The sequence below is a fragment of the Orcinus orca genome, chromosome 11 (genome assembly GCF_937001465.1).
Source record: "Orcinus orca chromosome 11, mOrcOrc1.1, whole genome shotgun sequence".
In the NCBI taxonomy this organism is placed as follows: Eukaryota; Metazoa; Chordata; class Mammalia; order Artiodactyla; family Delphinidae; genus Orcinus; species Orcinus orca.
Window position 1 is genome coordinate 15,489,389 of NC_064569.1, and position 14,134 is coordinate 15,503,522.

At 36.2% G+C, this 14,134-nt stretch overlaps 1 protein-coding gene across 27 annotated transcripts in view; it reads left to right on the plus strand.

Moving 5' to 3' along the window:
- Positions 1-14,134, plus strand: part of PLEKHA5 (pleckstrin homology domain containing A5) — a 243,153-nt gene that overhangs the window by 199,102 nt on the left and 29,917 nt on the right. For 11 of the 27 annotated variants that reach the window (XM_049695086.1, XM_033430299.2, XM_033430276.2 and 8 more), the window contains 5 exons: positions 650-730; positions 5,889-5,924; positions 6,442-6,504; positions 7,909-7,989; positions 8,123-8,272. In XM_049695086.1, the coding sequence (XP_049551043.1) occupies positions 650-730; positions 5,889-5,924; positions 6,442-6,504; positions 7,909-7,989; positions 8,123-8,272 (411 nt within the window). Of the gene's footprint in view, positions 1-600; positions 731-5,888; positions 5,925-6,441; positions 6,505-7,908; positions 7,990-8,122; positions 8,273-14,134 lie in introns of those variants that run through there. The other 16 variants (XM_049695088.1, XM_049695091.1, XM_049695092.1 and 13 more) reach the window with 3 other exon arrangements.

Genomic DNA, 14,134 nt, shown 5'->3' on the forward strand with positions numbered 1-14,134 from the left:
TCAGCCTTTTAAGGACCTAGGGAGATTCACTTAGTCTTTGCTGAATAAATTTTAGTTTGCATGTCTTGGAAATCATTCTACATACAGTGTTATACTTTGAGAAAATCCAAAATAGAGTATATATAAGTGTCTATCAAGATTAATAAAATGTGTGATTGTCTAAGTGACAAGATATATTATTATATTATTTGTAGAGAACTAAAATTTTTCTGAATAACCTTATAAAGAACTGAATATCATTTTAAGCTTTTTTTTTTACTATATAAGTAATTGATTAAGTCATGCCATTTTTCTCCTTTTAAGTTTATAGGTTGTCACCCTTTAGTTTATCCCTTGAATCTTGATGCTTTTATTATCTATTCTAGTATTATAGGAATATTCATTAATTGACAATATTGGTTATGTTTATAAAGTAAAACCTTTATTGCAATTAGTAAGCTTTTTTATAACCTTGGAAGTATTTTGTAACATTTAATACTTGTTTGAAATGGTTTATATTAAGTTGATTCTATGCAACCTTGGGATAATATGTAAACAACTGCACTATTAGGAAGATATTAAAGTAGAGGCTATATTTACAGTGTCGTCTTTCAAATCTAGCTATGCTGTAAACTGATGTTTGCTGTATGCTCCTCCTGATTTGAAATAGATGAAAGAAAATGAACCTATTATCACCATGGTTCACACAATGATTGAGAACTCGGCGCTAAGACCCCAACTGTACCAGCAAGTAAGGTCTTGGACAGTGAATGATACTGCTTTATCATCTGCAAAATCCCTCAGTGACAGTTTTGGTTTATCCTCAGAGTTACTCATAACATTAGTCTTTTTCTTATTCCATTCTTTGTTTCTGTCTTTTTGGAAAAAACGCAATTCATCCGTGCTTTTCAAGATGCTGCAGTTCTTAGCATGGCTTTGCTGAACATTTCGCTGTTGGATATTAAGTGTGCCATTTTCCTGAAGTTTTTGTGCAGAGTATTTGATTGATATGTACTTGGAGGTCTGCAGTACACTTGCAAAATTTTTACGAACTTGCCGTTAATTTTGATTAACTCTAAAAGCATAACTGATTTTTAGGGAAAACTTTAAAAAATATTTTTTTCCTTTCAGGGGCTGCCTCCCTACCCCACCCCACCCCACCCCAATGTTTTAGGAATAGATTATATTTGTATGGGAGTTATTTAAAGGTTGTTTATGTACTGTGGTATGGTAAAAACTAAAGATAGCCATTTCTTACCATACTGGGAGTATCTTCTCCCCGTATTCTTTTCCCTCTTATGTAGTAGTCATCATGATCATCATATCTTACCCCATTCTTTTCCCTAACTCAAAATATGTGCCATGGAGTTGGCTGGCTTTAATTTAGGACCTTGGTAATCTGCAGATCTGCAAAAGAAGTCATGTTATACATTCCTCTCCAGTTTTTTTGTATTTCATGGTCTAAATGTTCTTAGCTGTGTGTTTTGCAACATCAGCTTCTTCCACTTCAACCCCCTCAAATAACTGTGGCCTACGACCTGTTACAGTATTTTAAAAATCATACAGAGGGAGAAAATTAACTAACATGAAAAATGAATATATATTTTGATTAAAATATGTAAAAGCACCTGGTAAAAAGAAGCACCTTGAGCTCGCACTGGCTTTAAAGGCCTCTGGTTTGCACCGGGCGCCTTGAGGGTCTGCATCATGGGCCTTGTAAACTGGGAGACTGAAACAGTTGGTGGGTGGGTGACTCATTTCTGAGCACAGTTTTCAAAACATTTAAAGTATGTTATGTGACTGAGCATAGTTTTTAATTAGCAATAAGGAGATAAAGTACTAAATATTTAAAGTTAAACAGCTTTTCTTTTCAAAAGAAAATGGAATCTTACCACTCCTTTTAAAGTCACCAGATTTTAGAATCTTGACACTTCATTCCAAAAAGCCACACTGACAGCCTTAGCACTTATTCTGGAATTGATACCTTTTTCAGTGTCTGAAGCTGTCAGCTTATAATTTTATATGATGCTGATTGATGTGAGATCAAAGGCCTTCTGTTTTAATAGGTTATGGTTTCATTTTTCACATTTTGTATATTTACAGTAAGAATGAGAGCTGGGATTTTCTGTTCCGTTTGGTTTGGTTTTTCTTTTTTTATATTGATCGGTAATCAAGGTTGATGGTGCAGAAGTCATTGCTGATTGAAATCACTCAGTTGCACTAAAAGTTCTTACTGGAGTCCTTCAAAAATGTGGAGGTATCTGAGACTGGTCTTATATAGCATCAGTAACCTTGAATACTGAAAGTAATAGATTCATATAAACATATTTCCTCATCTTGATACTTGAAAGAAAACAACCTGATATTGTATAGAACAGGAAGATCTGAATGTGTAACAGCAGCAGCCATGCGTGGGTATGACATGGGCAGCCAGGTAATGAATATTGACTGTCAGTGCTATCAAATCTAGGGAGTTTTTAGATGATACTTTTCTTTAATCAGCCAGTAGTAAAGTACTTAATTATGGCCGAGCATCATTGGTAGATAAAAGTGACAGATGCATTTCTTAAACTCTGTTAATATAAACTTCTGTAAATTGAAATTACATCTTTTTTTTTTCCTCCAGATTTCCATTATCATGTTATTATTCAAAGAAAACCTTTGTGAAAGTTTATATTGTACACCTGATGGTTTGCTTTTCTGACATTGCATTGCAATGCTGTGTTAATAGGTTCCTGAAATTTAGCTGAAAATAAAGTGGCAATATAGTGTTTTATGACCAGTTTTTCTGAATCATAGCCATTCAGGTTTTCTCTCAGGAGAACCTCTGTGTTTACATCTTCCTAGAAGAAGGAGGACACCTGAGAAATTACCTGGGCAGTAATTTTTTTTTTTTTTTAATTTTTTGGCTGTACCACACAGCGTACAGGATCGAGTTCCCCGACTAGGGATCGAACCCACACCATACAGTGGAAGCGTGGAGTCTTAACCACTGGACCACCAGGGAAGTCCCAGTAATTTTCTTAAAATTAGTCAAAAAAAAAGAACCTAAAACTGAATCAAAACAAATGCTAAATGAGCTTCAAGTTGAAAAACTCCTCTGCGTTTATTAATCATTCTACCACCTTTCACGAGTACAGTTTTGTACCAGAATTTTTTTTTTTTTTTTTTTTTTTTTGCGGTACGCGGGCCTCTCACTGTTGTGGCCTCTCCCGTTGCGGAGCACAGGCTCCGGACGCGCAGGCTTAACGGCCATGGCTCACGGGCCCAGCCGCTCCTCGGCATGTGGGATCTTCCCGGACCGGGGCACGAACTCATGTCCCCTTCATCAGCAGGCGGACTCTCAACCACTGTGCCACCAGGGAAGCTCATGTACCAGAATTTTTATAACATACTTAATATCAGTGAAATTAGTCACATGATAAATAATTGCTTTAAAGGTTACAGACTAATTAGCAAATACATACAGTCCAACGAGCATTTTTGAGTTTTCATAGAAATTAAAGTCTAATTTTATCAAATATTGCCCCAAAAGTATTTTTTTGTGTTTTGTATATATATTCATATGCTTTTAAAATATATATACACATATATATATTTCACATACTTAAAAAGGGATACTATAGAAAGTTGAATTTTAATTGGCAAAAGTGATTTTGTTTTAACTTAATGCCAAACCAGTTTTTAAAAAGATTAAAAGATACCTTACTATGAAAAAGTTCTGACTTTCTAAATATAATATACATATCCTTATATAGTCAGTAGTCTGTATAATACGCTTCTCAGATTGAAGCTTGAGCACTGCTCAAGCTTATATAATTACTATGTAGCCCCCTTTCACTTACTTTTCTAGTGTTGCTGAGGTACCTCAAACAAACGTATTCAAATTCAGAGATTTTTTGCTAAAGATGAGTTTGAAAAATGCTAAAAAGTATTGCCATGAAACATTATTTCATGCAGAACTTGAGTTAATTAGAATATTCATGAAATTACATTTTTCTTATTAGTAGGATTTTCATATTGAGGACAAAATAGTAAACTTCAATTCTAGATGGAAATTTTTTTAATAAATTATATTCAGGAATTCCCTGGCTGTCCAGTGGTTAGGACTCTGCGCTTTCACTGCCATGGCCCGGGTTCAGTCGCTGGTCGGGGAACTAAGATCCCGCAAGCCATGCGGCATGGCCAAAAAATAAATTTAAAAAAAAAATTATATTCATCTCTTCTTAAGAAAAACTTCAGTAATTATTATCAGTAATGGGAAATAGGCCATGCTTAAAAGTTAATTATTTAAAGAATAATCTTGTTTTCTTATGCTTTCCTTCTGACAGGCAAAAGAAATGAATTCAATATAGTGGAAGGTTGATTATTTTAAGATTTTTATTAGTTGATATTTAATTATCTTTATTGAATAAGTTGATAAAAGGTTTAAATAAATTTTCATTGGTACCAAAAATATAGGTACAGCAAAATAAATCTAATATATATGTGTAATATTATTTCTATGGCTTTAAGGAGATACCACTCTAAAGTTATAAGTACACAGTACACATCTTTCTTTTTTATAATATGCCAACTGATATGAAAATGAATATGCAGTAAGATTCCTTAAATAAAAATATTAAACCATTACCCTAAATATTTCTTACAAATTCTAAGTTTCCATTTTAAAATACTTGTCTTTTTTTCTTTTGACCGTGGGATATAGGGTACAAAGCATATTTTAATCTAGATATAGCACTAGCCACTAGTTATGTTCAAATTATGCATTCCATGGTTTAGTAAAGCTGTTTGGCGTTTAACTTTAAATATTAAATAAGCAAAGTATATGTAGACATTTAGTAGCTAAGGCTTTACATCTTTTATTTCTTAAAAATGAGAAATACTGATTTTAGCATTATCTCACATTTTTTATTCTGGATCTAAGCATTTTAAAACTTATTTTTCATTTCTTCCTTTTTTCAAGTGGGAATATAAATTATTTTCTTGGTTCTAGGTGCTTTAATTTAGAATGACAATTGACACTTCTCAGGACATATTCAGTGGTCTTTATTTTAAAATAGTGCACAAGTATTCTGACTTTTGTCATTAAATTCATTTTTCATGTGATGTTCACTTCTATGAAAGTTTTGTGGCTTAATAATCACTGTGTATACCCCTAAGTAGTCACAGAATCATTTGCATGAGGTACGTGAAAGCAGTGTCTTGAAGTGAAACATGGAAATCCAGGATTTATTATTGTATGTTTGGAATGCTTACATTTTTAATCTCCTGATTCCCACATTCCTAGACCCACTTAAAGTTATCTGCTGTTTAAATTATGCCTCTTGAGATGTAAATGTCAAGCAGTATTTTACAGACAGGTCATACATAGTTGTAACTTTTACATTCTTGTGCATTTGTATATGTATATACGAAATTTAATTTTCCAATCTAGAATGTAGTTGGGATACATTACTCCTATCCCCACTTGGAGAAAAAGTATACCATTTAGCAAACATGCAATGAGCCCCAATTACATTTTCCTACTATGTTTTTGTTACTGTCTAGCAGACAATATAAAGTTAAAAGACAAGAGAGAGAGTGCAGTTTTGCCTGCAGAGGCGCTATGATGTGACCTGGGGTATAACTGATTGGGATGGCTTATTGAAATCTTGGTAAACACCATCAGAAATGAGGATTTGCTTGACCAAAAGATATTTGGAAGAAGCTGAAAAAAGGATGTTTAAATACACTGAATAATAATTCACTACAATATAATGAAGCAAATGGTGTCAGCAAACACATAACCAACTTTTTATGCAATTTGACTGTCCATAGTTTATAACGTAGGCTTTTAGTTTTAAGAGGTTTTTGAGTGCTTTACCCCTTTTCGATTAAACCCATCCTTTTCTTCCATTATCTTTTAGTTCTTAAGACAGAGGAACAAGATAAGTCTATATTGTGTATGTGTGTTTATATATTATGTATATGTATACAACGTGTTATAGGTTTTGTTAATAATATTGTACTAAGATGTGTTGGCATCTGAGTGTACACATACACAGTTGTGTGATTATGTGTATACCGTGAAGGTACGGTTTTGACTGTTGAAATATGCCTGATTCAAAATTTGATTCAACACAGTTGCTACGATTGTATTTGTCAATTTTTCATTTAAATAATGTGTGTCTCGCAAATGGAAAATGTAAGGTGCTGTATGATTTTGTTTGGCCAGCTTATTATTTTGTTTGACAAGCCTAAGTTAACATCATTCTTATGTATCTTGCATATTGTATCACTGTTAAATAATTTTCTATTTTTGTAATGATCTGTGTTTGAATTAAACTTCTAAAAGTATAAGAATCATTAAAAACCCATTTTTGTTACTGTTATATAAATCTAAAATATTAACTATAAGCTAATTAAATGTGTATTTTTAAAATTATTTTTAAAGTTGTTCTATGACATTTTCCCTTATAGCTGTCACAGGATGAATGTAGAGGCACATTATACAAATACAGACCTGAAGAAGTAGATATTGATGTACGTATTAGCATGCGATATATTATCAATGCTCTGTCATACTCTCTGGCAAAACACTGGAACTAAGCATGACAAAAAATTTCCTCTTCCTCTCCTGCCGTCCAAAATGACATCAAATAATAACGTTTTCTTCTTTTGCGCCAATTAAATCCTCACTTCCTGATTTATTCCCTGCCCACCCCACGCCCGTAGCAGCTGAACATAATTTAGAATCATTTAAATGAAAGTAAAGACTATTTCTTATATAAAATTATGCAGGATTGGAGACAAAGTAAAATTGTCTGTCATCTAGAGAAAGTATTAGCCTCAAGAAATTCTGTCACTGCATCCTTTGTTATTGTTGTTAATCATATTTTACATCACTGACGTCCCTATTTATATCTCATTCTTCCCTCCTTTCCCCTGGTTTTACTCCATTGAATTGTACCTCCTTCTCATTTCAGTTGTATCCCATCTGATGTAGCTTGAGTTGTGTTGTCTAACAAAGTTAAGGTGGTTACTTTTTTTTTTTTTTTTTTTTTTGCGGTACGCGGGCCTCTCACTGTTGTGGCCTCTCCCGTTGCGGAGCACAGGCTCCGGACGCGCAGGCCCAGCGGCCATGGCTCACGGGCCCAGCCGCTCCGCGGCATGTGGGATCTTCCCGGACCGGGGCACGAACCCGTGTCCCCTGCTTCGGCAGGCAGACTCTCAACCACTGCACCACCAGGGAAGCCCAAGGTGGTTACTTTAATGGATAAATGGCAAAGAAAGTGGAATCTCAAATTTCTTGCTTTCTTATCATTATGCAGTAACGTTTGGGACATAGTTACAGTTTGTCCAGGGTTTTTATTTTCAGACATGCAGTGAACTGGTTTATTGCGGGATTGAAATTTTATTAAAGTACCCGCTCATATTTTTATAATTTAATAAATTGGGGTATTACCAAGAATTTAAAACATTAAAACTATTGAAAGTGATTTTTCTCCATTAGCAATGTTTTTAGTTAGAAGCGATTTTTCTGAAGAACATAAGAACATAATTTTAAAAATATAAAAACAGAATCCAGTCTGTGTTCTAATTAAGGACTGCATAAGTTACTTAACCTGTCCAGCAGTTTGTAGAGAAAATATCTTAACCACATTAAAATGATTCATTAAAGTTATATGAGACTGCCTGATTACTAAGAATCTTTTGAATTATGTAGGTTAAATAGTATGGTTGAAATGCTTTTTCACTCTATATGCATTTTTTAAGCATTCTATCTTTAAAGGCTATATTTTAGTTTTTATTTTACTGATTGAAATAAAGACTGACCTAATTAGCTATTCCATGGCTGTTTTAAATGTGTTTTTTTTATTATGCCTAAATCCAATTACAGGGAAAATTAAAAATTGCTAACAAAAGATGTCTTCTCTTGTAACCTAGGTCAAGTTAAGCCGATTATGCGAGCAAGATAAAGTGGTACATGCTCTGGAAGAGAAACTTCAGCAGCTCCACAAGGAGAAAGTAGGACAATTATGTTTATTATCTACAATTGATGTTACTTTATATCACTATTATCAGGACACTGATAACTAAAGTAAAAAAGAATTAATTCGATGATGCGGAATATTAAGTGTAATCATTTTTATTATAATAGTACACGCTTGAGCAAGCTTTGCTGTCAGCCAGCCAAGAGATAGAAATGAATGCAGATAACCCAGCAGCCATTCAGACCGTGGTGTTACAGAGGGACGATTTACAAAATGGACTGCTTAGCACATGTCGAGAACTCTCTCGAGCCACTGCCGTAAGTAGCAGATTTTCTGTCCTAGTGAGAGTCACTGGAATGTTACGTAGTTCTTTTTTTTTTTTCTATTTATTTATATCTCTATTTAAGTGGGCTTTCTTTAGGATTTTTCTTTATTATAACAAAAATTTAATTTGTTATTAGTTAATAATAACAAAAACAAAGGGTGGTCTTTGTTTTTTTAATTAGTGGGGCTTTTGTTCTTTGTGAAATAGTTTTACAGAGAAGATAAATACACCTGGTTATATATTATGAAAATGAAAAGTTCTTAAGAATGTTAAAATTTATTGTGTTAAGAAAATAAATGTTTTATTATAATAATTTTTGGAAGGTAGTAATTGGATTCATTTAACCACCCATTTCAATTATAGGCTCCTGTGAAATGCTTTTAAGATGCTGTCAACATTACCATTTTATAGCTACAGTGTGATCTAAGTTTAGATGATAGTTTTGAGTGAGAAATATAATTAGCAGAATCTTTTAACCCATAGTCAAGTTACTTGATAAAGAGTCTCTTCGGATTACCAAATCTAAAAGTCTTACTTAGGGCTTCCCTGGTGGCGCAGTGGTTGAGAGTCCACCTGCTGATGCAGGGGACACGGGTTCGTGCCCCGGTCCGGGAAGATCCCACATGCTGCGGAGCGGCTGGGCCCGTGAGCCATGGCCGCTGGGCCTGCGCATCCGGAGCCTGTGCTCCGCAGCGGGAGAGGCCACAACACTGAGAGGCCCGCGTACCGCAAAAAAAATAAATAAATAAAAATAAAATAAAAGTCTTACTTAGAGTATATAAATTGAGTGTTTTATGAGTTTAAACAGTCTACTTTAGATCCTGTGATGTCATCATTTCTAAAGACAGTAAGAGCACCCGCCCAAGCAGCCCTTTGAAAGGGGAAAAAACCACCTGTTATAGAAAACTGCTAACACACCCTTGTCTGTACCTTCAGTGGGCTGTTTAGGGGGCAGCTACCTTTTAAGAAAGTCCACAGACAGTATAGCTTAACTAAGAGAGGTCTTTCCAACTGCGAAGCCACCAGAATCTCAACATGACTTCAATTCTAAACACTAAATTCACATTCCAAACATGAACTGTTTTTAAAGGAATATGCCGTGGTTTTATATAAATCAAAACTTGGTTTTTGTGCCTCTTAAGTACCTTATATTTAATATACTTATTCTTTTTAAAAAAAAAATACTATTATTGGAACTTCCCTGTTGGCGCAGTGGTTAAGAATCCGCCTGCCAATGCAGGGGACGTGGATTCCATCCCTGGTCCGGGAAGATCCCACATGCCAGGGAGCAACTAATCCCATTTACCACAACTACTGAGCCCGCATGTCGCAACTACTGATCCTGTGTGCTGCAGCTACTGAAGCCTGTGCGCCTAGAGCCCATGCTCCACAACAAGAGAAGCCACCGCAACGAGAAGCCCGTGCACCGCAATGAAGAGTGGCCCCCGCTCACCACAACTAAAGCCCACACACAGCAACAAAGACCCAACCCAGCCCCCCGCAAAAAAATGTGATGAATGATTGAACTGAATGACTTACCCAACATTACAAAGCAAATAAATGCAATGCCCAGAGGTCAAATGCAGGTCTTCTAACCGTAGTCCTGAAGACTTAGATCTACATGGCTTTTTATAATATCATCATAGAGAAACTATATGAACCTAAAATGTTGTCTGCAAGCGAGAAGTCATTTAGTTCGTCAGTGATGGGTAAGATTTGGAAGAAAGAGGAAGTCCACACAGGACAAAATGCTCTGAACCATAGCCCAGAGATGAGAATGTGCAGGATATGTTTGGAGAAGCAAAAAATAGAACTGACTGGCTGACTGAAATAGAGGATGCGGATTATGAGATAAGAAAGGGGAAGAGGGGTTAAGCTGTCAGTTCCAAGCTAATGAAAAGCTCAGTATCCCTGTGACAACCTGAGTCAAATCAAAATTAAGTTAGAAACTATTTCATGATGTCATGTCTGTTATGGAAAGTTCTAGGGATGTACAATGTTCCATTAAACTGTTACTTCTTCCCTTACCAAATAGGTTTCATAACTTAAATCTGATTAGTAGGCTTAGAATTTGCTCCATCCCAAGGTAACTCCAGTTGTGATGGAAGTTTTATCAGAATATGTTCAAAGAAATTAATTATGTTTGAGTATCTCATTTTCTGGTTGTTATCCCATATAATCACTTTCCTGGGGTTTTTTTTCTTTGCCTTTAGCATTATTTCTTTGCCTTTGCCTTTAGCATTATTCAGTGGTCATTACAAACCCTCAATATGTTCTTCTAAGACATGTTTTAATGCATAGAATACAAAGCATGTTATTTGTGCCTTTATGTAAACATACTCATTTTGTAGCTTAAGGCTATAAATGGTGTGTTCATAACAACATACTGGACATATGGTTGGCGCTCAGTGGATGTTGATTAGACATAAATTTGAACTACATTTATGCCAGCAGAATCCCAAAGGAGTCCTCTGAGTCTTTCACAGTTGATTTGGGGCCTTGGTTCAAATCCAAGCCTTGAGCTATAAAAGATACAACATAAGAGGTATAACATTAAGGCCTCCATAGATCAAAGCCTTGATTCTGAGAACATCTTCTCCTCACCTGGTCGGCCACTGAGGTATTAAAACTAGGATTAACACAAGGTAAACATGTAAAGCAGTGTTCCCTTTGTGTTTGATTTAATTCTTTTTTTTTTAATTTATTTATTTATTTTATTTTTGGCTGCATTGGGTCTTTGTTGCTGCACCGGGCTTTCTCTAGTTGTGGCGAGCAGAGGCTACCCTTTGTTGTGGTGTGCAGGCTTCTCATTGCGGTGGCTTCTCTTGTCGCACAGCGCGGGCTCTAGATGCGCGGGCTTCAGTAGTTGTGGCTCGCAGGCTCTAGAGCACAGTCTCAGTAGTTGCGGCGCACAGGCTTAGTTGCTCCGCAGCATGTGGGATCTTCCTGGACCAGAGATTGAACCCTTGTCCCTGCATTGGCAGCCGGATTCTTAACCACTGTGCCACCAGGGAAGTCCTTGATTTAATTCCTGATGCAGCATCTCCTCTCCCTAAGCCCCACCCACCAGACACACACATGCTTTAAGCATATAATGACTTTGTGTGCTCTCCTGGCCTCTACTTCTTTTTTTCTTTCTTTCATTTTAATTTTTTAAATTTTATTCTACTTCTTTTTAACCTAAGCCTGATTAGTGAGAAAAATTTTTATAGCAGTCAGTTATACCTTGAAAGTTTTCAATGTGTTGCTGTCTTTGCTTAGGTTTTCTTCTGAAAGCAGAGCCTGGGATGAGGACCTGGGCTCAGAAAGTTTATTTGGGAGCGATTACAGGAAGCTGAAGTGAGGGAGGGAGTGTGGAGAATGAGACAGGGAGGGAGAAAAGCCAATAGAGGTTTCATTTCTGAGTTGGTCACCGCTGTGGGTGACCCTCAGGGGACTGTCTGAGGAAATGAGCTGAGAATGTTTGAACATGAGAATGTTTCCGAATTTTCCGCTGAGAGGCGGAGAGGCTAGGGTATCTATCACTCCTTGGTCGAAGTTGCCCCGGGGTTCTTAATTCACCCACATTTCCAATCCGCCTTAGCTAATTGACCACGAATGCTGGCACACGTGGAGCTGAACCACAGTTTCTTGAAATCAGGTGGGCAGAGGGCATAAACATCTGCTGCAGTCACCTCTCTTGGGGAGTTTACATTAGGCCTTGTCTCTAACTGTAAGAGAAATATCCTCATGCTTTATCCGCTTAACAGGTGCTGCTTTTATTCTTTCCGACAATTCAAGGAGCCAGGTAAAGCAGACGCCATGCACATGTCTTAGATGAGAATGTGGGGCTCATCCAATAAAATATATTTGTATTTCTGTATTTTGTACATATATTGTCTGGTTTGGTCCTTAAGCAAATGCTTTCCAAAATAGATATAATTATTATCTCCATTTTATTTTCATTTTTATTACCTCCATTGCACAGATGAAGAAGAAACTCAGGTTCATAGAGGTTAAATGACTTGCGAAAGTGACATAGCCAATACGAAAAAGTCAACACCTAAATCAAGGACTTTTTAAATTCTAGGGCTTCTGTACTTTCTATTCCACTTCACTGTCTGTGTGGTCACTAATTTGTACTTTCTGAAACTTGGAATCAAATCTAGATTCTCTTACTCAGAAATCTCAACTTGGGATTTCATAGTTCAATCCTGGTTTTGGCACCAAAATAATTAATTAGTTAATTAATTAAAATTGGACTTTCAGATATCAGAAAACAAGTATAAAGGCCCCCAGTCATCCCGAATGGCTGGTAGATGGCTTATGCATTTATCTACTGCAGAATAGGACCAATATATGAAATAATAGTAAATACTGTGAATATTTCTGGAGTTTATTGAGTGCCAGGTTCCATTATAAGTGCTTTTATATGTACTTAAGCCACATAATAACCCTTTGACAAGGGTACTATTATTACTATGTTAAAAATGGAAAACTGAAGCACAGAGAGATTGCCCAGGGTTACATAGTGAATAAGCATTATGTATAGACTTCCATTAAACTTATTTATGTTTTAAACCGGCTTCTGCATGGGAGGGCCATGAGTAAATGGAGATTTTAGACTAGAATGGATAAACTTAAAGGGGCAAGGGAGGAGGACAAATGAACCTCCTTGAGGAGAAGCTTGCACATTAAATGTTTTCATATTCTCAGTCTCAGTGAAACAAAGAGCTACTGAGAATTATGGTGACAGCAAAGTGTGTTTTTTTTTTTTTTACAGAAGATCTGTTGACATCTATGAATTGTCACGAATACGCTTTGAAAGATTTCAAGATAGTTTTTAAATACCCTGGTCATTTCATGATCACAATACTGCATTCCCAGAAATAGAGACAGTCAGGTGTGATACACCTCCTGATGTGCTGCAGTGGAAAGTACCCAGCAACACTTGTGAGGTTTGGAAAATCAAATGTGAATCTCAGCAAGCCTCAATATCCAACTAGGAGTTTATAGGAAATACAGGAATCAGAAGAGCAAACTAAGCAATACCACAGGAATTCAATTAACAAAATCTAGCCTCGGAGAAATTCTACAGAACAAGTGACCCATTCTCTTCAACAAATAAGTAGCAAGGGAATAAAGAGGGGGGTGTAGGGAAATCATTATAGTTAAAAATATTTTTTAGGAAATTCCCTGGCAATCCAGTGGTTAGGACTTGGCACTCTCACTGCTGGGGCCCCAGGTTCTATCCCAGGTTGGGAAACTAAGATCCCACAAGCCTTGCGGTGCCACCACAAATATATATATATATATTTTTTTTAAATATTTTTTAGAGGAATACATATTAATGATTTAAATAAGTAAGAATTTGCCTGTTATTTTCATTTCTTTTCTTTAGAAATGCATACTGATTTATAAATGAAATGATATGATGGCTGGTGTTTGCTTTCAAATAATCTCACAGGGATAGAAAATGGATGCTGTAGATGTAACCAAATTGGCCACGTATTGATAACTATTGAATTAGGGTGCTAGTGGGCTACTTTTGTTTATATTTGGAAATGCCATTGTGTATGTCTGCGAAAGGTTAAAAGAAAATTCACAAAAATGCTAACAAAAGGGTAGCATAATAATAGGTCTTTTTTTTCATCTTATCCTGTATTCTAATTTTCCTACTTTTTTAAAATTTATTTTATTTTTGGCTGCGTTGGGTCTTTGTTGCTGCGCGTGGGCTTTCTCTAGTTGTGGCGAGTGGCAGCTACTCTTCGTTGGGGTGTGTGGGTTTCTCATTGCAGTGGCTTCTCTTGTTGCGGAGCACGGGTTCTAGGCACACGGGCTTCAGTAGTTGTGGCGCATGGGCTCAGTAGTTGTG